At 68.2% G+C, this 27,361-nt stretch overlaps 1 protein-coding gene across 1 annotated transcript; it reads right to left on the bottom strand.

Moving 5' to 3' along the window:
- Positions 1–1,480: 1,480 nt before the first annotated feature.
- PLXNB1 (plexin B1) lies at positions 1,481–22,392 on the bottom strand (the record flags this gene model as incomplete). The annotated part of the gene is made up of 36 exons (XM_081106214.1): positions 1,481–2,319; positions 2,830–2,904; positions 3,552–3,627; positions 3,744–3,808; positions 5,853–6,000; positions 6,085–6,245; positions 6,401–6,573; positions 6,774–6,858; positions 6,937–7,040; positions 7,258–7,426; positions 9,520–9,666; positions 9,844–9,910; positions 10,057–10,235; positions 10,323–10,540; positions 10,620–10,720; positions 11,344–11,492; positions 11,589–11,753; positions 12,161–12,403; positions 12,645–12,816; positions 12,983–13,159; positions 13,436–13,572; positions 14,041–14,146; positions 15,072–15,223; positions 15,332–15,504; positions 15,607–15,700; positions 16,131–16,253; positions 16,396–16,518; positions 16,855–17,547; positions 17,761–17,869; positions 17,945–18,053; positions 18,319–18,475; positions 18,734–18,866; positions 19,395–19,495; positions 19,615–19,743; positions 20,069–20,251; positions 21,286–22,392. 36 exons carry the CDS (start codon positions 22,390–22,392, stop codon positions 2,215–2,217), a joined length of 6,408 nt encoding a protein of 2,135 aa, XP_080962340.1. The 3' UTR covers positions 1,481–2,214.
- Positions 22,393–27,361: the final 4,969 nt, after the last annotated feature.

The following is a 27,361-nucleotide window of genomic DNA, read 5'->3' as shown; positions in this document are numbered from 1 at the left end:
CCCGCGGAGGGAGACGGCGGGGGCGGGGGCCCGGGGCCGGGGCAGCCCGTCCTGCAGCTCCGTCGCCGCGTCCCGGCCCTCGCTGGCCGCCCTGGCGCCCGCCCCCTCCCCGTCCCGCTTCTCGGGGGTTTGCCGCCCTCCTGCCGGGAGCCAACTTGATCCTGAAGAGCCGCTGCTGCCACCCCGCCTCTGCCTCCTTAGTCACCTCACGTCGGAACCCGAACTCGGGGGAGACCAGCAAGGGGACCCACAAGCCCTGGCGCCCCCACGGCCACCTTTCCGGGCGGCTCCAGTGCGGTCAGTTCCTCGCTGTGGCCGGAAGGTGGCGGTGCGCTGCTACCCGCCGCGGGGCACCCCGATCTGCAGTCATTCTGTCTCAGGGCACTTACCCGCCAGGCCCGCGGGCGGACCCACAGAACCCAAATTACAACCGAGAAATGCATTCCCTTCACACACGATGTCCTCGCCTTGGACCTGGAGAACGTGTGGAATTGGGTAAACGACGTCCTTCATTAAGACACAACACCTGAGCCCTGGCCGGCTGCTCAGTGGATAGAGCGTCGGCCTGCGGACCGAAGGGTCCTGGGTTCGATTCCGGTCAAGGGCACAGGCCTGGGTTGCAGGCTCCTCCCCGGCCCAGGCCCTGGTGGGGGCTTGTGCAGGAGGCAACCAATCGATGTTTCTCTGTGTCTTTCCCTCTCTCTTCCACTCTCTCAAAAGAGTCAATGAAAAAATATCCTCGGGTGAGGATTAAAAAAAAAAGACAGGACACTTTAAAGGGAGATAGATCCCTAGGCATCAGGCAGCGACCAGGCAGCCGGGGCCTGGGCCGTGGGCGTAGCAGGGAGCCAGGGGGAGAGCCTTGCGTCCGGAGGGCCCTGGCTGGCCTCCTGCCGTGGCCAAGGCTGGTCCCAGTCAAGGGCACCAAGCCCGCCCTGCAGACCCAGCCGGCAACACGGATCCGGAAAGGCAGCCCGGAGCCACCTCCAGCCCCCAATCAGGACCACCAGGCAGCGCACCTTCATGTAAGGGCCTCGGCTTAGAAGACACCCCAGGACCCAGGAGCCCCTCACACCCCCAGGCGGGGGGTGGGGGTGGGGAGCTCAGACAGGACCAAGGGAAGGGCTGTGAGCTACGCTGCTGGGGTCGGCCGCACGGAGGCCATCCTTCCCCGTCCCTTCCAGACAAGGACACATGCTCGGAGGGGTCACAGCCCTCAGACTGCGGAGACGGCAGCCCCTGAAGAGGCGACAGACCCCCCCCGCCCCCCCCCCCGGCTGGGCTCCACTTCCCTCCTGGAATCTGGGACCCCAGCCAGCCCTGCCCAGGAGCCAGGGGGAGCCTGGCCTGCCCAGGTGGGAGCATTCAGGGGGCAGGAGACCTCCCCCAGATGCCGACCCCACCTCCCCAGCCCTCCCAGTGCCTGCACAGCGCCTCCTCTCGGGAGGGACTGGGTGGAGCCCACAGAGCAGACGCCAGGCAGTGTTTATCCTTTAATGAGGAGCCGGTCCGGGTGGTCACCCTCCAAGGCCCCCGCCAGTGCCCTCGCCGCGCCCCGAGGCAGGGTAGCCCACGGGGCGGCCCCCAGAGGGGTCAGCTCACAGTGGCCTAGAGCGGGTGCTCGCCTCTCGGACCCGGGATCGTGGCAGCAGCAGAGGCCAAGGCAGCAAAACTGAGGTCAGGGCGGAGGGAGGGGGACACGCAGCAGGAGCCCCTCCGCCCTCGTGGGGTCCCGGAGGGACAGCCAGTGTTCAGGACAGTCCAGTCTCCCCTTCGCACCGGACGCCCCGCAGGCTGACAGCACTGAACACAGCCACGGGGTCGCTGGGCTCGGGGAGCAGGCGGGCGCCACCCCTGGGGCCTCCTGGCCGCGGGCCTGCGGGGTGAGCGCAGCAGGGCCCCAGCCAGGGCCGCCCGGAGACCCCTAACTGCTGGTCAGGCGCTCAGGCATCTACAGGCGGCCCCCCTGAGGCGCCAGGGCCGCCCGGAGACCCCTAACTGCTGGTCAGGCGCTCAGGCATCTACAGGCGGCCCCCCCGAGGCGCCAGGGCCGCCCGGAGACCACTAACTGCTGGCCAGGCGCTCAGGCATCTCTGCAGGCGGCCCCCCCGAGGCGCCAGGGCCGCCCGGAGACCCCTAACTGCTAACCAGGCGCTCAGGCATCTACAGGCGGCTCCCCCTGAGGCCCCAGGGCCGCCCGGAGCCGGCCTGTGCCTACAAGTCCGTGACCTTGTTCTCCACGGCGGCCGCCACCTGCTGCAGGCGGTAGCCCAGCTGCATCTTCTGGGCCGTGCTGTCCTCCTCCAGGGCCGTGATGATCTGAAAGGCGGGGACGCCGTCAGGGCCCGCGCCCCCTCAGAGACCGGGCACACTTCGGGGTACCCTCCCTCCGTCCGCGTGGGCGCAGGGCCTTGCCAGGGGGAGGGGAGACCATCCGGTCCCCGCAGGCTTTCGGGAGAATGAGGTGGGGACTGAAGCACCTAGCGCGCCAGGAAACCAACACCCACCTCCCCCGGGGAAGTCCACTGGGATCCCACGCAGCCCGGCTGTGCCCAGCCCTCCGCTCTGGCAGCCCGGCCGGGCCCACACCCACACCCACGGCCAGCGGGGGCCTCGGGAAGGGGTCTGAGCAGGGCCGAGCTGGCAGCTGTGTCCCTCTGGGCACATCCGCTACTCGATCCCCAGGTCCTGGGAGAGCCCCAGCCCCCACCCCCATATCTGGGAGCCCCACTGAGGGGCCAGGGGTCGGGTGGGGACATGTAAGAACACAGCCAGGACCAGGGAGCGCGTCCCAGGACACCCCCTGCCCCAGGGCCCAGGTGCACCCACCTGGTCGTAGTATTTGTTGATATACTTGTAGAGCTCGTGCAAGGCCACGCGGGCCCCGAGGTCTCCAGAGTAGTTCTAGAGAAGACAGAGAGGCAACAGAGATGAGGCCCCCCCGCCCCCCCGCCCCCAGAGGAGGCCCAGAACCCAAGGAAGGGGCGGGGCGGGGCCTGGAGGTGCAGGGGGGCGCAGCCTGCAGTTTCAGCAGGGCCTGGGGCGCCGCGGACCCTGCCTCTTGCCCCCTGGGTCGTCCCAGGTGGCCGTGGAGCCAAGCGGGCGAGGTGCTGCTCTGACCTCACCCCTTTCCTGAGGTCACCGGCCCCTCCCCGGGTCCACTTGGGGAGCTCTTCCAGGGGCCCAATGAGAAGGCCATCAAAACACCTCACTCGAAACAGCCTAAAACCAGAGCTGCGGTCACTGTGGCTGCGACGGTCATCGGTTCAGAACCTTGTGTGTTAATTCCTGGGCTGGCGTTCCGGGCTCCTTCAGGAGAAGGGCGGCGCGTCTATACCACCCGGGAAGCAGGCCGCCGGCTGACCTCGGCTGAACGCCCAGCAGGGGCCGCGGGCACCCCCGCACCTGGCTGAGCCCAGGGAGGCTGCCGCTGTGGGACACGCCCTGGAGCCCTGGTCTTTAAAGTGCTCAGGTCCCCGCAAAGGAGCGTGAAGGGGGCAGGGCCCTCCCCGGAGCCTGTGCTGAACCCAGACGCAGGGGGAGGGCCGCACCCGGGACAGCTCGGCCAGCAGGGAGTTCATCTCCTGGTCGCTGGCGGGAACGGTCTGTCGGATGTCAGCATAGTACCTGCCGGAGATGGTGGGGACAGCAGCTGCTGGAGCACAAGCCCCGCTCCCTTCCCCCCCCCCCTGGGCCTCACCCCCCCTGCCCCCGCCCCCCCAGGCCCCTCCCCGCCCTCCTACCTTTCCACCATCTGTTTGTACCGGGGGATGTCCCGGGCGTACAGCAGCTTGTTGATGGGGGAGTCCTGGGTGCCGCAGGCAGGGGTGAAGGGGAAGCAGGATGAGCCCCGTGAGCGTGACCACCTGTCCCAGGAACGCCCCGTCCCAGGCAAGGGGCTGGCTGGTCACGGTCACCGCCCCCGGCCTCCCGAGCCAGCCCTGCCTTCTGAGCGTCTCCCCGGACTCCTCCCCTGCTGCCCCAAGGTCCTTTCCAGCTCAAGGGCCTCCGAGTGCCTCCCCCTGGACCCAGCAGGGACCCCACAGGGCAGGAGGGGGCGGTGCCGTGAGCAGCCCTCTTGCTTCCATGTGCTGCCCATTCCCCAAGTGATCATTTTCATTTTTATTTATTTTATTGACTTCAGAGAGGAAGGGAGAGGAACAGAGAGACAGAAACATCAATGATGAGAATCATGGATCGGCTGCCTCCTGCATGCCCCGCCCCACCCTGGGGATCGAGCCCACAATCCAGGCAGAATCGAACCCGGGACCTTTCAGTCCACGTGCTGACGCCCTATCCACTGAGCCATACCAGCCAGGGCCCCCAGGGGATCGTTTTTAAAATCAGAAACTGACCCGGGAAATGAAGTCCGTTGCCCAGGCCCACCCACTCCTGATGGCTGCGCTGGGACTGGGAGCAAGTCTCTTAGATCAGAGCCTGCAACTTCCAGCCGGACACCTCCTCTACCAGCCCCCCTCCCGCCCCCAGGGGCCGCTCCCAGCTCTGCCCCTGCTGAGGGCTCTGGACGCAGCTTCCTTCTCTCCACCTGCTGCCTCCTCCTGGCTCCTGGCGCTGCTGGGAGGCTGAGGAGCGATGGCGCTGGGCCCTGAGCGGGGACAGGAGCCTGGCGCGGGCAGGACGCTTGCCTTCTCCGTGGGGGACGCCTGGCACCCCCGTGGGTACCCTGAGCTGCCCAGGAGGCACCTGCAGTTTTGCTGGGAACGGGAGGCAGTGAAGCCCGAACAGAAACCCCTCTCCTTCCCGCCCCCCCCCCCCCAGCACCATGGAGGGGTCTGGAACCCCGGGTCTTAGCTCCTGGCGGTTTCACAAGAGACAGCACCGGAGTGGAGTTTGCATTGCTCTCCCTCAGGCCACAGGGCAGCTGTCAGGCCTGGGAGCACAGCCCCTGCGAGGCTGCAACCCCGTATATATCACGGGACTCTGGACTTTGACCAAGGTCACAGCACAACCCCACGCCCGTGCCACCAGGCAGCCCTGACCACTTCCCTCCGCTCCCCGCTCCCCTGGCCACCCCGCCCCCACGCCGGGCCTCCCCGAACTTGCCCCTCTGTCGCTGGGTGGCAGGCAGGCATTGCCACAGGGTGCAAACGCACGGGGCACCCAGAGCTGCCCTGCGACCTGGAATCCACCTCTCGGCCTGGGAACTGCCTGGCGGCCCCACCATCCCCTAGGACTCACCTCCTGCAAGTCCCCGCTCACCACACCCCACAGCCCGGGGGCCCCAGGTGACCCCTCCATTGCATCCCCCACATCCAGCCACAGCTTCTGCCTCCCCCCACCACCCCCGCCCACCTTGAACCTGGCCACTGCTCACCCTGAGGACAGCCCAGCTTGCCCCTGGATCAGGCTCCAGCCCACCCACAGCACAGCTGCCAGAAGGCTCTGCCCCTCAGGTCTGACACCAGCCCCCCCACCCTGTTCCCAGGCCTTCAAGGGCTCTCAGTGCCCCGCACGGCTAAGCCCTCACCTAGAGGCCCTGCCCCCTATCTACCCTGCAGGCTGCCCTGTCTTAACCCCATGAATCAGCTGCTCGTCTTGTTCTTGCTCATCCTTCAAGAATGAGGCACCACCACCGCCCAGGGAGCCCGGGGACAAAGCCTGGCCTGGGGCCTGGAGGCAGGGGCCGGCCATGGCCTCCCTCCCCCTGGAGGTCCTCAGGAAGCCTGGTGTGCAGGGGAGCCTGGGATCCGTGTGCGTGGGGAGCCTGGGATCCGTGTGCGTGGGGAGCCTGGGATCCGTGTGCGTGGGCAGCCTGGGATCCGTGTGCATGTACCACCCCCGGCCCACGCTGCCCCACCCCACCACGGACTCTGTGTCCCCCGACGGCTCACCCGGCCCAGCTTGTGGTCCGCCAGGGTGCAGGCATCCATGAAGGTCTGCGCGATGACCAGCAGCACGGCGTCCATGTTGTCTGAGGTCTGCACGTCGAACACAAATTGCGGGTTTTTGATGATGTTGATCCAGAACCTCAGCGGCAGGCTGCGGGCAGGGCGGTGCGGCCGTGAGCTGGTGAGCTGCGGCGGCGGCAGAGGAGGCCCGCGACCCCGGCCGGCCCCGCCCCACCTGTTGGTCTTCCAGATGTGCACGGTGTCCTGGTCGGAGATGCCGTGCTGCGCTGCCTGCTCGTCCAGCAGGTCAAAGAAGTACTTGACCGCCAGGGGTGCCGGGCGGCTGGCGCTGAGGATCACCTGGAACAGGTCGTCCACAAACTTCTGCAGGGTGCCCTGCGGGGTCAGGGCCGGGAACCAGAGGGGCGGTCAGCGAGGGGCCCAGCCCCGCTCTCACACGGGGCCCTAGGCCTGTGAGCCCCCTGCCGCCCCCAAACCCCACGAGGGGCTGCTGCCCGCCAAGCCCAGACCCGTCGCCACCGTGTCGGCACCTTCATGGACAGCAGGCGGGTCAGGTAGATCTCGGGGATGGCCTTGGCGCGCTCGCGCTCCCCGCCCCGAAGGCTGCCCCTCCTCCGCCGCGGTGGCTCCGGCTCCTCGCTGGGCTTGACCAGGTGCCAGGGCCGGATGCCCCCCTCATCCACGTCCTCCAGCATGGGGGTCCCTGCGCCAGAACGCCCGTCAGGGGCCCTCCCTGAGCCGGGGTCCTGCCAACTCCAGGGGTGGGGGGCACCTGGGGAGGCTCCTCTGGGTGGAATGGAGGCAGACACAGGCCCACTGAGGTCCAGGTCCTTTCCCCACTGCCGGGCACCCCTGCCGGGCAGAGCAAGCGCAGAGGGCGGGGCGGGGGGGGGGGGCACTCACTCTCTCCAGGGACATAGTCCTGGTTTTCCCGAAGGGCGTGCTTGGTGAGGCAGGGGACCAGGGCCACGGTCGCTCCGTCTGGGACCTGCTGACCACAGCTGGTGACCCCTCTGCCAGCCGCCCCACAAACCCTCCTCCAGCTCCCCCCACCCCCCCCCCGCACCTTGTAATGCTGCAGGGTGTTCAGGCGCCTCCACAGACCCTGGACCTCGGAAGTCACATCCTCGTCAGAAAGGATGAGGTGCCCGGCCACCCCGGACCGCCACTCTGCAAGGGGAAGGTGGGGCTGGGCCCAGGACCCGCAGCCTGCCCCTTCCTCCAGGGGACACAGCCCCCCCCCAACCTCGCCAAGGACCAGGAGCAGGGGCCCCTCCCCAGGTGAGAGGGGGTCCCTCTACAGCCCAGCTCTGCCCCCAGAGCAGGTCCAGGCCAGCCCAGCCCAGCCCAACGCGGGCCCAGGACCCGGCCCCCCCTCCGCCCTCACCGACATCCAGGGTGCGGGAGTCCGGCCTCTGGGCAAGCGGCAAGCCTTTGCAGAGCTGGTCCAGCACCTTCTCCTTGGCCTGGGAGATGGTGTCGCAGTCCAGCACCTTCACAGGCACGCCCTGGGCCTCTCCCGCCCCAGGCCCCACCGCCAGCAGCGCGTTCAAGGTCTGCACAGGACACACGGAGCATCAGGGCTCGGGGCACACGGGGACGACCAGGTGCAGGGCCAAGGGCAGGCCCGCACGAGAAAGCCCTCGGTGGCTGCCTCCACGTGGCCCAGCACCTGGCACCACGCCGATACCCATCTGTGCGGTGAGTGGCATAAAGCATGAGTGTGGCTCCGTGGCTGAGAGTCGACCTATGAGCCAGGAGGTCACAGTTCGATTCCCGATCAGGGCACAGGCCCGGGTTTGGGGCTCGACCCCAGTGTGGGGCTGCAGGAGGCAGCCGATCCACGATTCTCTCATCGTCGATGTTCCTGTCTCTCCTCTTTGAAATCAATACAAATACATTGAAAAAAGCACGGTGAGCACGAGTCCCTCCTAACTCGGGCCCAGGCTCCTGGCTCAGCGGGCCAGGCTGAGGCCCTGAGGGACGGCCCCCCGCCCCCCCAGCCTAACGGACGAGCAGGTCTGGCGAAGCCTGAATGGGCTTTTCCCAAAGGACCTCTGGTGCGTCCCGAAGGGGAAAGCAAACCCAGGGGGCGTAGCAGGCAGGTCGGCCAGGGTGGCGGCCCGCCTGGCGGGCACATCACATCCTGACAGGACGGCGAGTCCAGGGCCGACAAACACGCAGGCGCTGGCTCAGCGAGGGCTGGCTGCTCCCCAGACCCTGGCTTTGTCCGCTCTGACCCCATCCAAAGCTGGGGGCCTTCTGAGGCCGTCCTCAGGCTTCTGTCCTGCTAAGCTGGTCTGAAGAGGCGCCTCTCGCAGAGGCTAGTGGTTCTATGCCCAGACCCACACAGTCACACACAGTCACACAGACACACAGACACACACAGACACACACAGACACACACAGTCACACAGACACAGTCACACACAGTCACACACAGACACACAGACACACACAGTCACACACAGTCACACACAGTCACACACAGTCACACAGACACAGTCACACACAGACACACACAGTCACACACAGTCACACACAGTCACACAGACACAGTCACACACAGACACACACAGACACACACAGACACACACAGACACACAGACACACACAGACAGTCACACACAGACACACACAGTCACACAGACACACAGACACACACAGACACACAGTCACACACAGTCACACACAGTCACACAGACACAGTCACACACAGACACACACAGACATACAGACACACACAGACACAGTCACACACAGACACACACAGTCACACAGACACACAGACACACACAGACACACACAGACACACACAGTCACACAGACACAGTCACACACAGACACACACAGACACACAGACACACACAGTCACACACAGTCACACACAGTCACACAGACACAGTCACACACAGACACACACAGTCACACACAGTCACACACAGTCACACAGACACAGTCACACACAGACACACACAGACCCACACAGACACACACAGACACACAGACACACACAGACAGTCACACACAGACACACACAGTCACACAGACACACAGACACACACAGTCACACACAGTCACACACAGTCACACAGACACAGTCACACACAGACACACACAGACATACAGACACACACAGACACAGTCACACACAGACACACAGTCACACAGACACAGTCACACAGACACAGTCACACACAGACACACAGACACACACAGACACAGTCACACACAGACACACACAGTCACACAGACACAGTCACACACAGACACACACAGACACACACACACAGTTACACACAGACACACACAGTCACACACAGACACACACAGACACACACAGACACACACAGACACAGTCACACACAGACACAGTCACACAGACACACACAGTCACACAGACACACACAGTCACACAGACACAGTCACACAGACACACAGACACACACAGACACAGTCACACACAGACACACACGGTCACACAGACACAGTCACACACAGACACACACAGACACACAGACAGACACAGTTACACACAGTCACACACAGTCACACAGACACAGTCACACACAGACACACAGACACGCAGTTGCACAGCTCGCCCTCCTCACCCCTCGGGCCCGATGCTGGCACCCACGCGCAGCCTCACCAGCGGCCGGTACTCCACGTCCTCTCGGAGGAGGCGGTTGTCGTTCAGGGTGTACTTGGCTTTGCCAGTCACGCTGTCCACTGGCCCCTTGTCGACTTGATGCTTGATCCCCCGGAAGAGCATGTACAGAGGCTCCCCCACCGCGTCCTGGGGAGGGGCAGGCGGTTAGCTCCCCTGGGGCAGAGGTGTGTGGGACATGACCCGCACGGGGACAGGGACGGGATGCAGGCTGCAGAGGGCCTAAGGCACTGACGACACGCTGGGCAGGTGTGCGCAGGCTGTGGGGCGAGGAGACCGCCCCTCCCGCACCCCTGCCTCCCTCACCCTCACGAAGGTGTAGAGGCAGATGGACATCCAGTTGGTGAGCAGCTTTTCCACCACCGTCTCTGTCCTGGGATGACAGGGGGCGGGCGGGGGCGGCAGGTGGGCTGCAAGGCTCTCTGCTCTGCGGACCCCCAGGCCCCGGGGGGTCCCCATTCGGCTCCCGGCTCCAGGTGCCAAGCGGCGGGGCCCCCCGCTCCCCACACCCACACCGACCTGCGCAGCATCAGCTTGGGGTTCTTGGCCACGCACTGGGCCACCAGGTCGCTGAGCAGCGTGCGGAGGATGTCGGTGAAGTACTCGAGCTTCCCGTGCAGCGCCACGGTGAGCAGGGACGCCACGTAGGCGCGGTCGCGCGCGGAGAAGGTGCGCTGGCTCTCCAGGGTGTGGATGAACTGGCGGGGAGAGGGCGGGGGAGGGAGGGCCGGTCAGAAACCCGGGGATGGAGAGGGGCAGGGGGGGCGGGCAGGGCGGGGCTGCACCTTGGTGAGGAAGAGCTTGCTGTTGAGCAGGTTGGAGAGCTGCCCCAGCCCTTGCTCCACGGTGGGGCGCCTGCTCTCGGGCACGCCCAGGTCCCGGTGCAGGGGCGACTCCTGGTGCCCCGGGAAGAAGATGCGCTCGGCGTACACCTTGTAGTCCAGGAAGGGGATGCCGCTGCCCAGCAGGTCGCTGGTGAGGTCCGTCATCTCGGTCATCAGGTCTGTGAGCAGAAGAGGCCGGGTCTGGGCACTCAGCCCTGGGGCGGGCGGGGCCCTGGCGGGGCCGTCCCCCCGCCTCACCCGTGAACTCCTTCTTGCAGCGGTCCCGCACGCTGCTCTCCAGGTTCTCCAGCTGGATCTGGACCTTCTTGTAGTCCCTCAGGGCCTGCTTGCTCTTCCTCCTGCTCAGCACCGAGGACGAGAGAGGCTGGAGGAGGCCGGAGCCCCCGCTGGTCCCGCCGGGCCCAGGCCTGCCCGGGCCAGCGTCCAGCCCAGCCACACCCAGCCCAGCCACGGCCTAGCCCTGAATAATGTAGCCTGTCTCATCCCAGGCAAGTCATACCCGCCTCTGCCCTGTCTAGCCCAGCCCAGTTTAGCCCAGGGACCAGCAAACCGTAACCAGGCCAAATACACCCGTGACCTGTTTTCGTAAATAAAGATTTATTGGGGCCCCAGCCAGGTAGTCCGATGGTTAGAGCAAGGTTGCAGGTTCGATCCCCGGTCAGGACACATACAAGAAGCAACCAATGAATACATCAGTAAGTGAGACAACTAGCGAATGCCTCCCTCTCTCTAAAATCAATCAGTAAATTTTAGAAAAACGGAAAGGTTTACGGGCACGCAGCCCTGCTCACTGCTTCGCAGGCTGCTCATGGCCGCTTGGCACTCTAAGGGCAGAGTCGAGCAGTTGCGACCGAGACCGCCTGGCCCACAGAGGCCGCACTCTCTGGCCCTTCAGAGGCAGCACGTCCACCCCTGGCCTAGCTCGCCCCTGCCCGACGCAGCCACGCCCGGCGGCACCCACCTGTACATGAGGACGATGATGCTGACCCCCAGAGCCAGGAGAGAGGTGCCCACCCCCAGGCCCACCTGGGCGGCCAGGGGGAAAGCCGCGGGGCTCTCACCGTCGTACTGCACGGGGCCCAGGGAGAAGCGCAGGTTCCCCATCCGCACCTGCGGGGACGGCCTGTGAGCAAGGCTCCCACGAGCCCGAGCCCAAGCCCGAGCCCAAGCCCGAGCCCGGCCGCCCGCCCGGGGCCTGCCACCCACCATGAACTCGGGCAGCGCGTCGGGCGCCTCCCCGAGGGGCGGGGGCTGCTCCGCGGGCGGCTCGCAGTACAGGTGGTGCCGGGTCAGCGTCTTCACCGCGCAGGTGCCAGCCCCGATCATGGCCACCACCTCCTCCTTGGACATCGCCAGGTCCAGGTTGTCCCCCTGGAAGGCGGGTCACGGAGCAGCCACTCAGAGCTCCTCCCCGCCGGCTGAGCTGTGGTCACTCAGACCCACCTCCCCGCCCGGGAGGGCCGGTCCAGCCCCCAGTGCCATCCAAGCGGCCAACCCCGTCCGACCCCTCTCTGCCCACCCAGCTTTCTTCCCGGGCGGCTGTGCGCCACGCCACCCGCCTACTGTGTGTGCCAAACCACTTACACCTGGTCACGCAGACACCTGCCATGGGCATGCCGGGCCCAGGCCACAGTGCCAGGCCCTGCCAGGCGCATTAGCCCTGGCACCCACCCCCGGCCCCTCGGCCCTCGCTGATGAAAGGGGCGGTGCCAGGGGTGGCCATGGTGCCAGGGGTGGCCACCGGCGCCCCCCGCCCGCGCCCGCGGCAGCAGTGGTACCTCCACGGAGAGCACGCTCCCGGGCTTGTGGCGGAACGGCGCCGTGGGGTCCTCCGGGTTGAGGGGCCGCAGGGTGGGGTCGGCCTCGTAGGAGAAGGGGGTAGGGCTCAGCGAGGCAAAGTCAAAGACCAGGTTGTCGAGGATAAACTCCACCCGGACCCAGCGGTCCTGGGGCGGCGCAGGGAGGGCAGGCGCGCGGCAGGTGAAGAGCTGGGAGGAGTTCACCTGGCACGGTTCCTCCACCTGCCAGGGCGGCGGGGGAGGTCAGGGGGGACGGAGGGGGCAGGGCGGGCGGGGGAGGTGGGGGACGGAGGGGGCAGGGCAGTGGGGGAGGTCAGGGGGGACGGAGGGGACAGGGCGGCGGGGGAGGTGGGGGGAAGGAGGGGGCAGGGAGGAGGGTAGGGGGAGTCAGGGGGGCCGCAGTGAGTGCCCCCCACGGCTGTCCTGGGGGGGTGTGGCGGCCAGCAGGGCGCGGGGGTCCTACCTGGATGCCGCCGCAGGGGGCTCCGGGGGGACATGCTGTCTCCGGGACCACGCGGCGCCTGCGCCCCAGGCCCCCGCCCGGCTGCGGGGCTCCCGGCACCAGCGTCACTCGGATCCTCGGTGTCTGCACCACGTCCAGGTTCTGGCCGCGGACCCGGATCTCCCGTCCTCCGCTGCAACAGGGGCCTGGAGCTCCGGGAGGCGGCTTCCAGGCACCGCCCGTCCAGCTCCCGCCCAGCGCCCGCACAAAGCCGCAGCCGCCCCGGCGGTGGGTCACAGCCCCCAAGCCTACGACCCGGGCCTCCCCGCCCGCGCCCCCGCCCCCGCCCCGGCCCGCACCTGAGGAAGCTCTTGGCGGGGCCCGCGGAGGTGGCGTTGGGGTCCGGCGTGTACTCGAACCGGCTGTGCGGGGGCCGTCGCTCCGTGGCCCCAAACCACACGGCCACCGGGAGCGCGGCGGGCGCGGGGTGCGGGCTGGTCTCACACCGCAGCTGCTCCGCCTGCTGCCCCTGCAGCCTGGGGAGGGAGGCGGGGGTGGCCGGCGGGCCAGGCTGCCCAGAGGCCCGGGAAGGAGGGGGCTGGTTCCGGGATGGGGCCCCCACTCGAGCCTCAGCTCACCGCCTGCCCTGCTGACCCCCACCCGCGGGCCTGCAGGCCACACCCACGCACCGCAGCTCGGGAGGGTCTGGCCCTTCCCCAGGGAGTGGCCTTGGTCTCCCCCCTTCCAGCACCCACCCCCAGCCCCCCGCCCCCCAACCCCCCTCCCCCAGCACCCCTCCCTGCGGGCCTCACAGGTGACAAGGCTGGTCTCCAACCACCACCCGGATGTCCTCCGGCCGCCCAGTCAGGAGCTTGGCGCCGCGCAGGGTGAGGCGGGTGCCCCCGGCTCTGGGGCCGCGGGACGGGAAGAGAGAATGCACCTTCGGGTCCTGTGGGAAGGGGACGGACGGACGGACGGACAGGCCGTCAGGGCGGAGTCAGGGTGGAGACAGGGAGGCGGGGAGCCCAAGGCAGACACAAGGCCCTGGAGCCCGGAGCCCAGGAAACCAGGGGGCTGGGAGGAGCCAGCGGATGGGTGGGAGGGGCCAGCAAAGGGCTGGGAGGAGCCAGCGGATGGGTGGGAGGAGCCAGCGGATGGGTGGGAGGGGCCAGCAAAGGGCTGGGAGGAGCCAGCGGGTGGGTGGGAGGGGCCAGCGGATGGGTGGGAGGGGCCAGCGGAGGGGGTGGCCCCTCAATAGGGGGGGAGGGGTTGGGCGGGAGGGGCCATCAGAGGGGTGGGAGGAGTCAGCGGAGGGGTGGGAGGGGCCAGCAGAGGGGTGGGAGGAGTCAGCGGAGGGTGGGCGGAGTCAGCGGAGGGGTGGGAGGAGCCAGCAGAGGGGGGCTCAGCAGCCAGGCACCTGGTAGGCAAAGTCGTGCTCCGAGACACCTCGTCCTCTTCCTGGAACCTCCACGGTCACGGCGCCCGTCACTTCCTCCCCGCTGGCCTCGGTCACACACACGAGGCTGTGGGCAGGGGGCAGGCTGGGGGGCCAGGCCACGCCAAGGGCTGCCTCCCCGCCCCCACCCTCCACGGACGGACAGCACCCTCCGCGGTGGAGGGACTCCGTGGGGCCTCCGGGAGGCTCTGGGAGCTGGGCATCCACCTCGCGGTCAGCCATTCGGGTGGACGCAGCCCCTCCGGGGAGGGAGTCCTGGGCGAGCTGGTGCGTGGGCGGCGGCGCGTGAGCCAAGGGGCGGGACCGTGGCCCCGCGTGGGGGACAGTCCCTGGAAGTCGGTTAGGCCCGGGTGGACATGGGCGCAAAGCAGTGACTAAGGAAACGCGGTCTCGGCCAGAAAACGAGCTAGGGGCCGATCACTCTCCGCGCCATCGCCGCGGGACGGAACCAGGCCGGAACCAGGCCGGTGTGAGGCCCCAGCAGGGGGTCCAGGTTCCAGACCCAATAGCAGTGAACAGCCACCTGAGGTTCCTAACACATGTGGGCTCCACGCGCGCGTCTCGTGTAACACAGGCCGCCTGGTCCCCACGCACGCAGGTCTCCACGCGGGCCCAGGGCCGGCTTTCCGGCTCTGCGGGTCGGGGGCCGGGTGTGGCTGGGAGTGTCCCCTGTGTGCACTGTGGGCCCTGCGAGGCCCAGCCAGGCCGCGGGGAGCCCGCCTACCCTCCCTCCGGAGGAGGCCGCCGCCCGGGCGGTGCCGGGGAAGGGTCGTTGGGAGGCCAGCCCCGAGCACAGCTGCCTGGGACCTGCAGAGCCTGCTGCCCCGCTGCCCCCACCCCCGCTCTGGCAGTGGTGGGCCCGGGCCTGGGGACGACCTCCGGAGCCTGGTCGGTCGGTCGGTCGGTGGGAAGCTGCAGGTCGGGGGCGCGGGTGGGCGGGGGAGGCCGGCCTCGGAGCCCACAGGGTCCCTGCGCCTGTGCCGCCCGCTCACCGGCTGGAGACGGCGTATTCCTTTGCGTCCACGGCGCAGCGCACGCCGGCCACTCGCACCGTGTCCTGCACGTCCCGCACGCGCTGGCCCAGGTTGGAGCCCCTGATGGTGACGCGGGTGCCTCCATCCACCGGCCCGGTCAGCGGCTCCACCTGTCCCGGACGAGGACAGCTCACACCCGCAGCTGCCCGGGGGACAGGCCCGGCGCCCTCGCTCCCTCCCACGGCGGCAGCGAGGGATGTGCCGGCGCTTCAACGCACCGAGTGGATGAGGGGCGCGGGGCACTGGGTGGCCACGGCCCCGGCCGCACCGCAGGCCTCCCGGGCCACGCACCGCGGGCGCGCCCCCTTGCACCACACGCAGCCGTACTGGGGCGCGGCGGTCTGGCAGTGGCTGCAGTCCCCGTGTCCCACGGAGCAGTCGTACAGCACCACTGGGAGGCAGAGGCGGGCGTGAGAGGCGGGCATGGCGGCCGTGGCCCCCCGCAGCCCGCAGCCCACAGCCCGCAGCCCGCAGCCCGCAGCCCCCCGCTCACGGTGCAGCCCGTCGGCGCTGTCCACGCGCAGGTGGCCGGCTCGGCGCAGAAACAGCCCCACCCGGAGCTCTGGCTGCAGAGCCTCGTAGCTGAGCTGCCGGAAGAGGAGGGTCAGGGCAGGAGCTGGGAGGCAGCAGGTGGGGGGTGGGGGGAGGGGCAGTGCCTCTCCTGCCCAGGGTGATGGGTGCGGGGCCCCAGGTCCACAGGGGTGGCCGTGGGTTCGACTCAGAGAAAGGACCAAAATGACCCCTTGTGGGAACACAAAGCCAGAGGTCAGGGTTGGGGTGCAGGGGACCCCGTGGGACCACAGAGTCAGAGGTCAGAGCTACCAAGACCCCTCGGGGACACAGGCCAGAGACAGAGCTGGGATCCAGGGGTCCCTGAGACACGGGGTCAGAGGTCAGAGAGGGGGTCCCAAGACTCCCTGGGGTCGCAGGGTCAGAGCTGGAGCTGGGCTGGGTGTGGTGTGCCAGCTGAGGCTGGCGGCCAGGGCACCTCTGCCCACCCAGCACTGAGGTCTGCACCTGGTGCTGCTGGCACGTGACGTGGCACCGCGTGTCCGGGGGCAGCTCGCACTCCACCTCGGCCGCCACGGCCACCTCTCGGCCCTCCAGCTCCATCACACACTCACTGTCTCCGGGGCCGTCCTGAGGGCGCGGGGGCAGCGTCAGGAGCAGGGCCTGAGCCCCGGGGCCCGCACAGCCCTGGGCCGGGCCTGAGACCGGGGCTGGCATCGAGTTTGCCAACAGCAGGAGGCCCCGGTGCCACCTGCCAGCAGGACCCGCTCACCTGCAGGAGGCGCAGGTTCCTGCCCAGCAGCCGAACTTTTCGCTCCACGTGGACCGGCAGCAGCGTGGAGCCCTGGACGCGCTCCACACAGGGGCAGGCGCTGGCCCCCCAGCTCCCCTCTTCCTGTAGGAACCGAGCAAGGCAGGCATGGAGCCCACCCACCGCCGGTCCTTTCCCGCACGGAGCCCAGGGCCGGCCGGTCGGCTGCAGCCCCCACCTGCCCCTCGATCCCACACCTGCCCCTCGATCCCACACCTGCCCCTCGATCCCCCACCTGCCCCTCGATCCCACACCTGCCCCTCGATCCCCCACCTGCCCCCCGATCCCCCACCTGCCCCTCGATCCCACACCTGCCCCTCGATCCCACACCTGCCCCTCGATCCGGCGATGCAGGACCGCCGAGCGAGCAAGGGCGGCACCTGCCCCGTCCCCAGGCCTCCTTCCCGGGCTGGGCCTCACCAGCTCCCAGAGCCCGGGGGTGTCGAACTGGTAGTCGAGGCTGGACAGGAGGAGGAGGGGGGCGGGAGGGCCCTCGTGCTCGGCCGAGTCTCCATCACCTGAGAGGAGGGTGGAAGTGGAGAAGGCGGGCGTGTCACCCCCCGTCCACTCGTCCGCCTCGGGCCGTGCGCCGCCATCTCTCGTGAGCCAGTCCAGGGCGGGCTTCGTGGCGCCGGCGGCCCCTGGGAAAGTGGTGGCAGGAGCAGCGCTGGGGGACTGGTCCAGGGGCACCGAGGAGGGGAAGGCCCCGGGGCCAGGGTCGGCGGGGGCAGCGGGCGGGGCTGCCGCGTCTGAGGGTGATGGGTGGGAGGCCACCGGGTCCGTGGGGGTGGCCGTGGGTTTGACGTCAGTGAGAGCAGGGACAGTGGTTCCAGGTCCGTCCAGGGGGCTGGGATGGAGGGGACCCTCGTGCAGAGGGGACCCTGTGGAGGCTGAGGCTGAGGCGGGGGTGGGGCTGGGGCCTGCCCACGGCCCCCCGGTGCTGAGCGGGGAGGGCCGGGTCCCAGGTGGGGTCTCGGAGGCTGCGGCTGAGGAGGGCACCCCGGGCTCCGCGGGGAGGGTGTCGGGGGCAGGGGTGACCGTGGTCCTGGGGGCTGCGGGTGGGGAGGGGCTGGGGGCGTCCTCTGCGGGGGGGGCCGGGGAGAGCAGCGGGTTCTGGGGGAGGCAGAGGAAAGCAGGAGGGCCCCTCAGCAGGCAGCAGGCAGGAAAGGATGTGTTAGGAGGAGAGGAGACCGAGGGAAAGAGAGACAAACACAGCCCATTAACTCCCCAGAGGGGGGGCAGGCTCCGGGGACACAGACCCCGCCGTCGGAGCCACGCTTACCCGGGCACCCAACCCCCGCATGGCCTGGCCGGAGTCACGCTCACCTGCTGGCTGGCCACCACGGGCCCGGAGTCACACGAGGCCCTCTGCGTGCACAGGTGCTGCCAGACGCACCAGTTACACCCCCAGCGGCTGCGCACGCAGGCCTGGCACCTGCACAGACACAGCCGTGGGGCACGGGGCACAGGGCACAGGGCAGCCGGGCCTGGGGTCAGGTGAGGGACTCACGGCGCAGACGGGTGGAGGTCAGTGATGGCCACGCAGTCATAGAAGGAGAGGGGGGCCTTGGCGATCACGACCGCGCCCAGCCGGAGCTCCACGCTCATGGACACGTGGTCTGCAAAGGGGAGGGCGGGCCAGCGCTGAGGAGTGGGCAGGGTTTCCAGACCCCCGGCCAATGTCCCGAGACCACACAGCGTGGGGAAGGCACCCAGGGTCAGGGGACAGAGTCCACTGGGAATAAAATGGGGACTTTAGGGGTCTGGGACTAATGGGGGGACTCAGGGCCCCACCCACACCCCCTGGAGCCAGGCAGGAGGCAGGCAGGGCTTCCAGGCCGCGGGGTGGGGGGCTTTGGGGAGCTGGCCCCTTCTCTCACCCACCCGCTCCTCTCGGCAGCACGGGGGCCCCGCTCGGGTCTGGGGAGAGGCACCTCACACCAGACGCGGTCGGCAGGGCTGGGCTCTGGTATTCCCCAAAGTGGCAGGAATATGACTCCCCCGGCCACAGGGGTGGCAGGTCAGGCACCGTCAGGAAAACCTGCCGAGAGAGGCCAGGACACGTGGTCGGAGCCAGTGGGCAGCAGATCAGGGCTGGCACCGGCATAGGCAGACACCCGTGGCACCAGCCCGGCTCTCACGGGCACCCCCGGGCCTGGCCAGTAACAGCCGGCGGGAGCAAGGCCCCGGGAAGTGACCTGTGCAGGCCATGTGGCATTCAGTGCATCTGACACATACCTGAGGTGTGGACCCATCACCAGAGCCCTCTCCCCGGGGCCCACCTGCTCTGGCCACTCACCTCCCTCCTCTCCTCTCGGCTGATGTTGGCGGGACTCATGGCTGCCACCTGCAGACAGCCCGGCTCCGGCCCGAAGCTCCACAGCCATCGCGCTGGGCCCTGGCCCCGCGAGCACTCAGAACGGCGGCTGCACCTGGGCGAGAATGACCAGAGTCCACCCAGGACCTCCAGGGCCGCGGGAAGTTCACAGGCAGGGACACCTTCAGCCCTGGGGACACCTGGGCGGTCTCCTCAGCTGGGCCAGGACACTGGGCTGGGTGTGCCCTAGCCAGGCCCTGATCCCTGGGGCGGAGGACGGAGTGGGGGATTGGGGCATGCAGGGTCAGGGGTTGAAAGGCAAGAGCCAAGGACCAGGAATCCTAGAGAGGGCAGTTATTATTATTATTATTATTATTATTATTATCATTTTAAATATATTTTTATTGGTTTCAGAAGGGAAGGGAGAGGGAGAGATAGAAACATCAATGATGAGAGAGAATCACTGATTGGCTGCCTCCTGGGGATGGAGCCTGCAACCTGGGCACATGCCCTTGACTGGAATTGAACCCAGGACCCTTCAGTCCATAGGCCAATGCTCTATCCACTGAACCAAACCATCCAGGGCCTGGACAGGGGCTGGGGCTGGGGCTGGGGCGAGGTCAGGCGTCCGTGCAGCACCCACCTTCCCAGGAGCACACACCACCCGCAGTATGGGTCCCTGTGAGCCAGACAAGAGGCACAGTCCAGGTGCTGAGCACAGGCGGCCACGGGAACCCTGAGAAGCTGGGACAGCAAAGAGGATTGAGGCCGGATGCAAACACGGGTGGCTCACCCACACACGGGCCCCTGGCCCAGCCCGAGGCCCAGGTCCCTCCCGCAGCCAGCTCCCGCCTGCCACTCACGGTGCTCTGGGTCATGACATACAGGTGCTCGAAGGCCCCATCAAAGGTGAGGTCTCTGCTCACCGCAGACCCCGGCTGGATGCTCTCTGTGGAGTACGGGTGCCCATCACTTCCTGTGCCCAGGTACACCTGAGATCAGAAACCACAAGGCCTGGGACCCACGTCCACGGCCACAGGCCCGCGGGATCCCTCTCCCCACAATGAAGAATTTATAGGGAGACTTCCTGTGGGCAGGGCAGGTCTCACCACCCCGGCTGGGGGCAGGAGGGGGATCAGAAGGGCTGGGGGTCACAGACACCGCCCAGCCCTAGGAAGAGGAGCCTGGCCTGGGGATATGTCACGATCCCCTAGCTCAGCCTCAAGGGTCCCAGGGGTCACTCTGTCCAGGCTGGGTCCCCAGCAGCCTGTCCCCTCCAGACCTCGGGGTGGGGCCCAGTACTTCCTGTGGACTCACCCTGTGCAGCTGCCCTTGACTGTCACCCAGGAAAGCGATAGTGTGTCCATCCTCCCTGGTCACTGCCACAGCTGTTAGCTGAACCCCTGGCCACTCCAGAACAGGCGTGGCTTCCAGGGGGACACGACTGGCCATGGGGCTGGGCGTGTGGTCTGAGCCACAGGGATAGGCATCCAGCGTGTCCTGCAGGCAGCGGGGAGCCCAGTGAGCCTCCCTGGATGACCTCCCAACCCACGCTCTGGGCTAAGCCCATCGCCTGCCCCGGGCTCCCGGCCAGTTCTCTGGGAACAATTCTGTCCTCTCGCCTGGGCCTCTGGGACACTCTGGTCCCTGCCCCAGGCTCTCCGCCAGCCTCCCCGACAACATCGCCCACAGCCACATGCTGGTACTTAGCCTGTCTCCCAGGCGTCTTTCCAGCTGCCTTGGCTGGTCTCCAGCAGGCCCTTCCTCCTCTGTGGATTCCCACCTGTCCGAGCCCCAGCTTTGCCCATCCCTGGCCTGGGACCTGCTGCTTCCAGGTGTGTGTGAGCTCAGCCTCTTCCTGGACCACTTCTCCAAAGCCTCGCGCAGCCGGCGCCATCCCCAATCCACCTCCCACTGACTCAGTCCCCCTCGTGCAGCTCCCCACACCCTTTTTAAAAAATATTTTTAAAATTGATTTCAAAGGGGAAGGGAAGGGGTGAGAGAAAGAAACATCAATGATGAGAGAGAATCATTGATCGGCTGCCTCCTGCGCGCCCTCTCCTGGGGATGGAGCCTGCGACCCGGGCATGTGCCTGACCGGGAGTGGAACCGTGACCTCCTGGTTCCTAGGCCGACGCTCAACCACTGAGCCCCGCCGGCCGGCCCTTCTCCCCTTTTTGAATCCATCCTGAGGCTAGAGCCGAACAAGCCTCACCCTCACCTGCCCTCTGGCTCAAAGACCCAACACAACAGGTCCCGGCCCCCACCCCATTCTGGGCGGCTGTCCCACATCCCCAGAACCCCAAACACCCTCTCCGCCACTTGCACGAACGCAGTCCCTTCGGGGCCCAGCCGAGCCCACCCCTGGCAGCTTGTCCCCCTGAATGCCACGGAGGTTCCCCTCCACCACCCAGATACAAAGGAAGCGACTACGGGGGGCCCGATCGGCCCCCACACCGCCGCCCGCTTCCCACTCCGGGCAGCTGCTCGCGTGGACGCGTGGCCCGGCTCCGGCCGGGAAGTGCGGGACTCACCACGGGCAGCTGTGCACAGTCCGAGTTGACATCGTACTCGATGTAGGCCACCTGCGCCCCGTCCTCCGCGCGGCCCTCCCGGGTGTAGCAGGCGTCGCGCGTGAGGTTAGCGAGCCGGTCCACCGCGTCCAGGGCGAAGGCGCAGAGGGCAGAGCCCCCCGCCGCCCCGGCAGCGGCCACCGGGGGCCGGCCCACGGCGGGGGGCGCGGCCGAGGAGAAGGCCACGAAGAGCACGGGCCCCCGGGCCTCCTCCCTGGACGCGGCCACGGCTGCGGCCTGGACCAGCCCGTAGCGGCCGGCCCCGCAGGCCAGGGGCAGCTCCACGTAGGAGTAGTAGTGCTGGTCCCGCAGGCACACGCGGGACACGTAGGCTCGGAAGGCGCGGGACGGCGCCTGCAGGTCCCGCCGCAGGAACAGGAAGTAGGCGCTGGCCCCGCGCTCGAAGGCGCTCACGAAGTGGTGGCTGTACTCAGACAGGCGGCCCACGGCCAGCTTGGCCGTCTCCTCGTAGGAGAAGGCGGCCTGGGGGTCCGGGGGCCGCAGGGCGCGCGTGGTGATGGGCGGGATGCCACCCCCCACGCCCCGGCTGGTGTAGCCCCGCCCCACGAACAGCAGGGGCTCCCCGGCGGAGCCCCGGGCCACCAGGCCCACCGTGCTGACCTCTGGGTCGTTGGCGGCCACATACTGGGTGTCCCCGGGCCGCTCTGGCCGCAGCAGCAGCCGCGCGAGCTGCCCCAGGCCCCGCTGCTCACAGACGCCCTGGTGCACGCTGCCGCACACCACCAGGGCCCCGGGGCTCACCAGCAGCAGCTGGTTCAGGTTGTCGGTGGGCTGGGCCTGCGGGCACTCCTCGGGCACCACGGGCGGCAGGCAGTCCCTGCTGTCCAGCACGGGGCCGGTGGGCACGGTGGCCTCCAGCTGCAGCCCCGGGCTCAGCTGGAACAGGAAGTTGGTGGCCCCCAGGTAGATGGTGCCGGAGGCGGGGTCCCGGGCCAGGTGCTGCAGATGTGTGCCGTTGGGAGCGAAGGCCACCGGGGGGAGGGGCTGGAGGGCGAGGGCCCACCCGGCCCAGAGCGCCTGGAGGAGAGCCGGGCCGAGGGCAGGCATGGTCACCTGGCGGGGGAGAAGGGGAGCAGGGCTCACACGGCCACCTGAGCACCGTGCGGCCACCGGTGAGGGGCAGGGCTAGGCCGATGCCAGGATGCCCTCCCAACCTTGGCGGTGAGCAGAGGCACCGTGGTCCAGGCGGAGCCCAGCCCACATACTGACAGACCAGCACGGGCAGGTCTCCCGGAAGCTCCAAACCGCCCGGCCCCTGCCAGCACTGCCCTCTCAGGAGACCCTGCCCCCCCCCCTCACGCCTGGGTCACCACCACCCATCCCCAGGGACAGAGCCCGGGAGGGGCAGGAGAGCGCAGGGGTGGGAAGGGGTGCCCAGAGCCCAGAGGAGGGGCAGGCCCCGCTTCACAGCCGGCAGTTCCTGGGCAGCAGGAGGGAGGGTGCCGCCCACGGGCCACTGCATGTTGGGGCAGGGCGAGGGGGGGGGGGGGCTGGGCGAGGGGGAGGGGCAGGGCTGTTCAGGCAGGAATCCAGGAGGCCATGAGCACAGAACCACAGGCTGGAGAGGAGAGCGGGCGAGGGCCGCGGGGAGGAGGCCTGAAACGGAAAGGCTGGGCCCCGTACCCCTGGAGCACCCCGAGTAGAGGTGGGAGTCACGCGTCTCCCAGATGCCTGGGGGAGGTCAGGCTCACCTGGCAGGGCCGGCTGGGTCAGCAGACAACAGCATGACCTGCAGGAGTCACCTAGCCGGGGAGAAGGCAGAGCGTGAGCCAGCATGTGGAGGCAGCACAAGCTACCCCGTCCCCTGCCCAGCCTGCTGGTGGAGCTGGGCCCGGCCTGGCCCTCGGCCACCAAACACATTCCACAGGGGCCGCCTCCTTAGAGCCACACAGGGGGAGGGGGGGGGCGGAACCGGAGCCCTCGGGGCCTGGGAAAGGGCGGAGAGGAAGGAGCCCCGGCTGGCAGGCCCCGTGGGACCCAGCACAGCCCCGGCCGCCTGCAGCCCCTGCTCCCTTCTTGGCACTCTCCATCCTCGCCCTCTGTGCAAACGCCACCCACCCAGGCCCCAGGCACACACCTCCGCGCCGGGCTGCCCGGGCCCACACCCCACAGCTCCCCGGCAGACACACGCTCACATACACCAAGAAGCCACCCAGATGCTCACACACACACATGCTTACACACACAGATGCTCACACACACACAGATGCTCACACACACACAGATGCTCACACATACACAGATGTGTGCAGATACCATCTGTGCACACAGAAACAAAGGCACACACACCACCCCCACTTAGCCACCTGCACAAAGACACATCCACACGGAGACGACTCCTGACACACAGAAACACACACGTCGCACCTCACACAGGCACATGTCACACCACATACCAAAGGCATGCTCACATCCAGACACCCCACAGACGCACGCACACGTCCCTGGCCGAGGGCGCTGGGGCCAGGCCATCTCCTGCTATTTCCTCTCCAGCAGGTCAAAGCAGGGCCAGGGCCTGGTGTGGAGAAGGTGGAGGTGGGGGATGGATGCCCTAGAACAGGGATGGCGAACCTTCTGAGCTCGGCGTGTCAGCATTTTGAAAAACCCTAACTTCACTCTGGTGCCGTGTCACATGTAGAAATTTTTTGATATTTGCAACCATAGTAAAACAAAGATTTATATTTTTTGATATTTACTTTATATATTTAAATGCCATTTAACAAAGAAAAATCAACCAAAAAAATGAGTTTGCGTGTCACCTCTGACATGCGTGTCATAAGTTCGCCATCACTGTCCTAGAATCAGACACCATGCCCAGCTGTGCCCCCAGCCCCGGGAGCTCCCCAAACCTTGGGTGTCTGCTCTCCGCACAGACCCCTCCTCAGAGGCCCCAGCTATGGCCTGTGAGGACCAGGAAACCATGGCAACACCATCCTCCCAGGCCCAGGGGTCCCCAGCCAGGAGCACGGAGGCGGGTGAAGCGCTGGGACAGGCTGTGCACCACAGGCCCTGAGACGACCCCGACCCCCTGTGCCCAGGCCACGCTGCCCACCCCTCCTGCCACCCAGCTGCCAGTCTGCCCGGGAGCGCTCCCTCGGCCCAGGTCAGCTCCTCCCAGCAAGGCCCCCGGGTGTCCCCGAGGCGGCCCCGAGTGAGCAGGGCTGGGCCAGAGGCTCGAAGGAGGGTCCAGCAGCCCAGTGGGAGCCGAGGCCACAGCCTGGCTGGGCACTGCTCCCGAAATAGCCTGGGGGTTTCCATTTTTAGTGTGCGGAGAACAGGGCCGCTCTATGGGAGCAGGAACAAGGCTGCCTCTGTTAGCCACCCGAGGGGGCGGGGGAGGGGGCAGCGGGGAGAGCCATGAACCCAGCCAAGAGCCCAGGACTGAGGCGGAGACCGGCTTCCCAGGAGCCCCCACCTGTTTCTAGGGGATGAGGGGAGCGTGCCCTCCGCAGGAAGACAGGGTGTGCCCGATGGGGGCGGCTCCGTCCCTCCCACCCCTCCTGCTCAGGGGCGCCTGGGGCAGAGGGTCCACAGTGAGACCAGCTCCCCCTTCATTCGCTCACAAACATTTGCTCAGCGCGGTCTGTGCGCCAGGCTCTCCAGGCCTCAGGGAGCAGCCACCAAGACACTCCCCAAATGTACAAGCGCAGCAGCGGGGTGGCCCCGAGGAGGAGGGGCGGGACCAGCACAGCCCCAGGCCGCAGCGGCCGGAAGAGCGGGCTGAGGCTGACCCTCTGGGAAAGGCGGCTTCGCCATCACTGACCCAGGCCTGGCCCTCCGGGTGGGGGGGCCGGAAAAGGGTCCTGGCGCTTTCTCCTCCTCGCCCGGCACCCCCCTCTGCGACAGAGCAGCCCCAAGTCAACCCTGCTCCACAGGGTCCTCAAGCAGAATCGCACCCCATCCCTCCCCTCCCCCCGGAGTCTTTGGGGCACCCTAGGGCCTGTGATAAAGGCCAGCCTCCCCATCACATGCCCGGCTCTCCCACGCATACTCCTCGTGCCACGGCCTGACCTGCAGGCTGCTTCCCTCCTCCCTGCCATCCCACAGGCTGGTCCCACCGCCTGGCATGCCCACTCCCCCTCCATCTCATGAACCCAACCCCCAGCCCCCATTCCCGGGGGAGCCCCCCTGTCCACCGGGGCTGCTGCGCCCACTCCCTGGGTGGCTCTGCAAACTCTGCTCTGACCATGACACATGACGTGGCGTATGCCTGGTAGTGGTGGCACCAGCCAAGGCCCTTGTCTCCCTGTCGGCCCTCCCACTCTGGACTGAAGCTCCCAGACAGCAGGGAGGCTGGCGTCTGACTCAGGCCCGGCACCTGGGACGGAGCAGCGGGCACCTGGGACGGAGGTGCTCCTGCGGGAGGGCCATGCACAGCCCAGGAAGCCCGCGGCAGGGAGAGGCTCTCTAAGCTCCGTGCCTCAGACGGCGAGGTGTGAGCCACACTTGTTTTTTAATCCTCACCCCAGGATATGTTTCCATTGATTTTTAGGGAGAGTGGAAGAGAAAAGGAAAGACAGAGAGAAACATGGATTGGTTGCCTCCTGCAGGGCCTTGGGCAGGGGTGGAGCCTGCAACAGAGGCACATGCCCTTGACCGGAATGGAACCAGGGGACCTTTCCATTCGCAGGCCGTGGCTCTATCCAGTGAACCACCCCGGCCAGGGCAGCCACACTTTTCTAAAGGAGCAGGCCAGGCCCGAGGGGGCAGGAGGGCTTGGAGCCAGCCTCAGGCCCCCAACCAGCACCGCCAGGGCCTCCTGCCCCCCTCCCCAGAGCGCTGGCCCCTCCTAGCTCTGCCTGTGCCGGCGGCCAAGGTCTCTCCCGCCCCCTTGCTCTGCCTCGGCCGCAAAGAGCAAGCACCCCCTGGGGCCTCGGGGCGCCCCCCTCACAGCCCGGGGGGCGCACAGACTGCCCCTCCGCACCTGGACCGTCACCCGCCCTCCGCTCGGACCCCTGGGAGCCTCTCCCTCTCCCCGCGGGTCCCACGTCCGCCGGGAGTTACTCATTGGCCGAGCGGCGGGCACACCGCCCGGCGGCCCGTGTGGCCTGGGGTGCGAGGACCCTGCACGGACGGCACCTGCGGGGCTGAAGCGCCCAGAGGGTCCCCGTGCGGCGCGGGCCGGCGGCTCCCAGCGCGCATCTGCCGGCGGCACCGAGCAGCCTGCAGCGGGAGCCTGGCCCCCATCGGCTCCTCCCCGACCCCCTCCTTCCGGGCGGCGGGCAGGACCCCACCGCGGTCCCGAGGCGGGGAGGGGGCGGCGGGCTCCGCGGGGCGCGAGGAGGGGGCCGCGGGCGCAGCTCCACCTCCTCCGTCTCCCAATCGCGTTCCGGGCGGAGCCGCCGGAGTTTCCCTTCGCGCGGGGCAGCGCGTCCCAACTTCCAGGACGGAAGCCGCCCGCCACGCCCCGACCGCCCCGGCCCGGCCCCCGGGACCGAGCCCCAGCCCTTCCCGCCGCCCCGGCCCCGGCCCCGGCCCGGCCCGGCCCGCACTCACCGCCGCGGGGCCAGCGCGCGAGGCGGCTCCGGGCTCCGGGCTCGGGATCTGCGCGCACCTCGCCGCCCGCGCCCCCCCGCGCCCCGGGGGTGGGCCTGGCGGCGCCGCACGGTTACCCGGAGACCGAGGGGCGGAAAGCTGCGCCCGCCGCCCGCCCGCCCCGCCCGCGCGGCGCTGCCACCGCGGGAACAAAAGAGACAAAGCCGCGCGCTCGCCCGGCCGCTCCGTCCCCCGCGCCCGCCGGCCGCCCTCCCCCCGCGCCCGCCAGGCCGGAAGCCGCCGGAGCCGCGCGCCCCGAGCTGCCCGGGACCCCGCGTTCTAGCCCCGCAGGCTCCGACCTGCTGAGGGCGGGGACCCCCTTGGCGGGCAGCCTGCACCCCGGAGGCAGCCACGGCCACCGGATCGCGGCTTCGCGGGCGGTGGGTCCCCGCGCGGGCGGCCCCGCCCCGCCCCGCCGGCCTCACCTGCGCGCCGCGAGGGACGGAGTTGGGGACCCCGGGATGGAAGGGCCGGGACCCGC

Source organism: Myotis nattereri (genome assembly GCF_964212035.1).
Source record: "Myotis nattereri genome assembly, chromosome: 14".
Classification (NCBI taxonomy): domain Eukaryota; kingdom Metazoa; phylum Chordata; class Mammalia; order Chiroptera; family Vespertilionidae; genus Myotis; species Myotis nattereri.
Note: the sequence above shows the minus strand (reverse complement) of the source record. Positions and strands in the feature narration are given on the sequence as shown.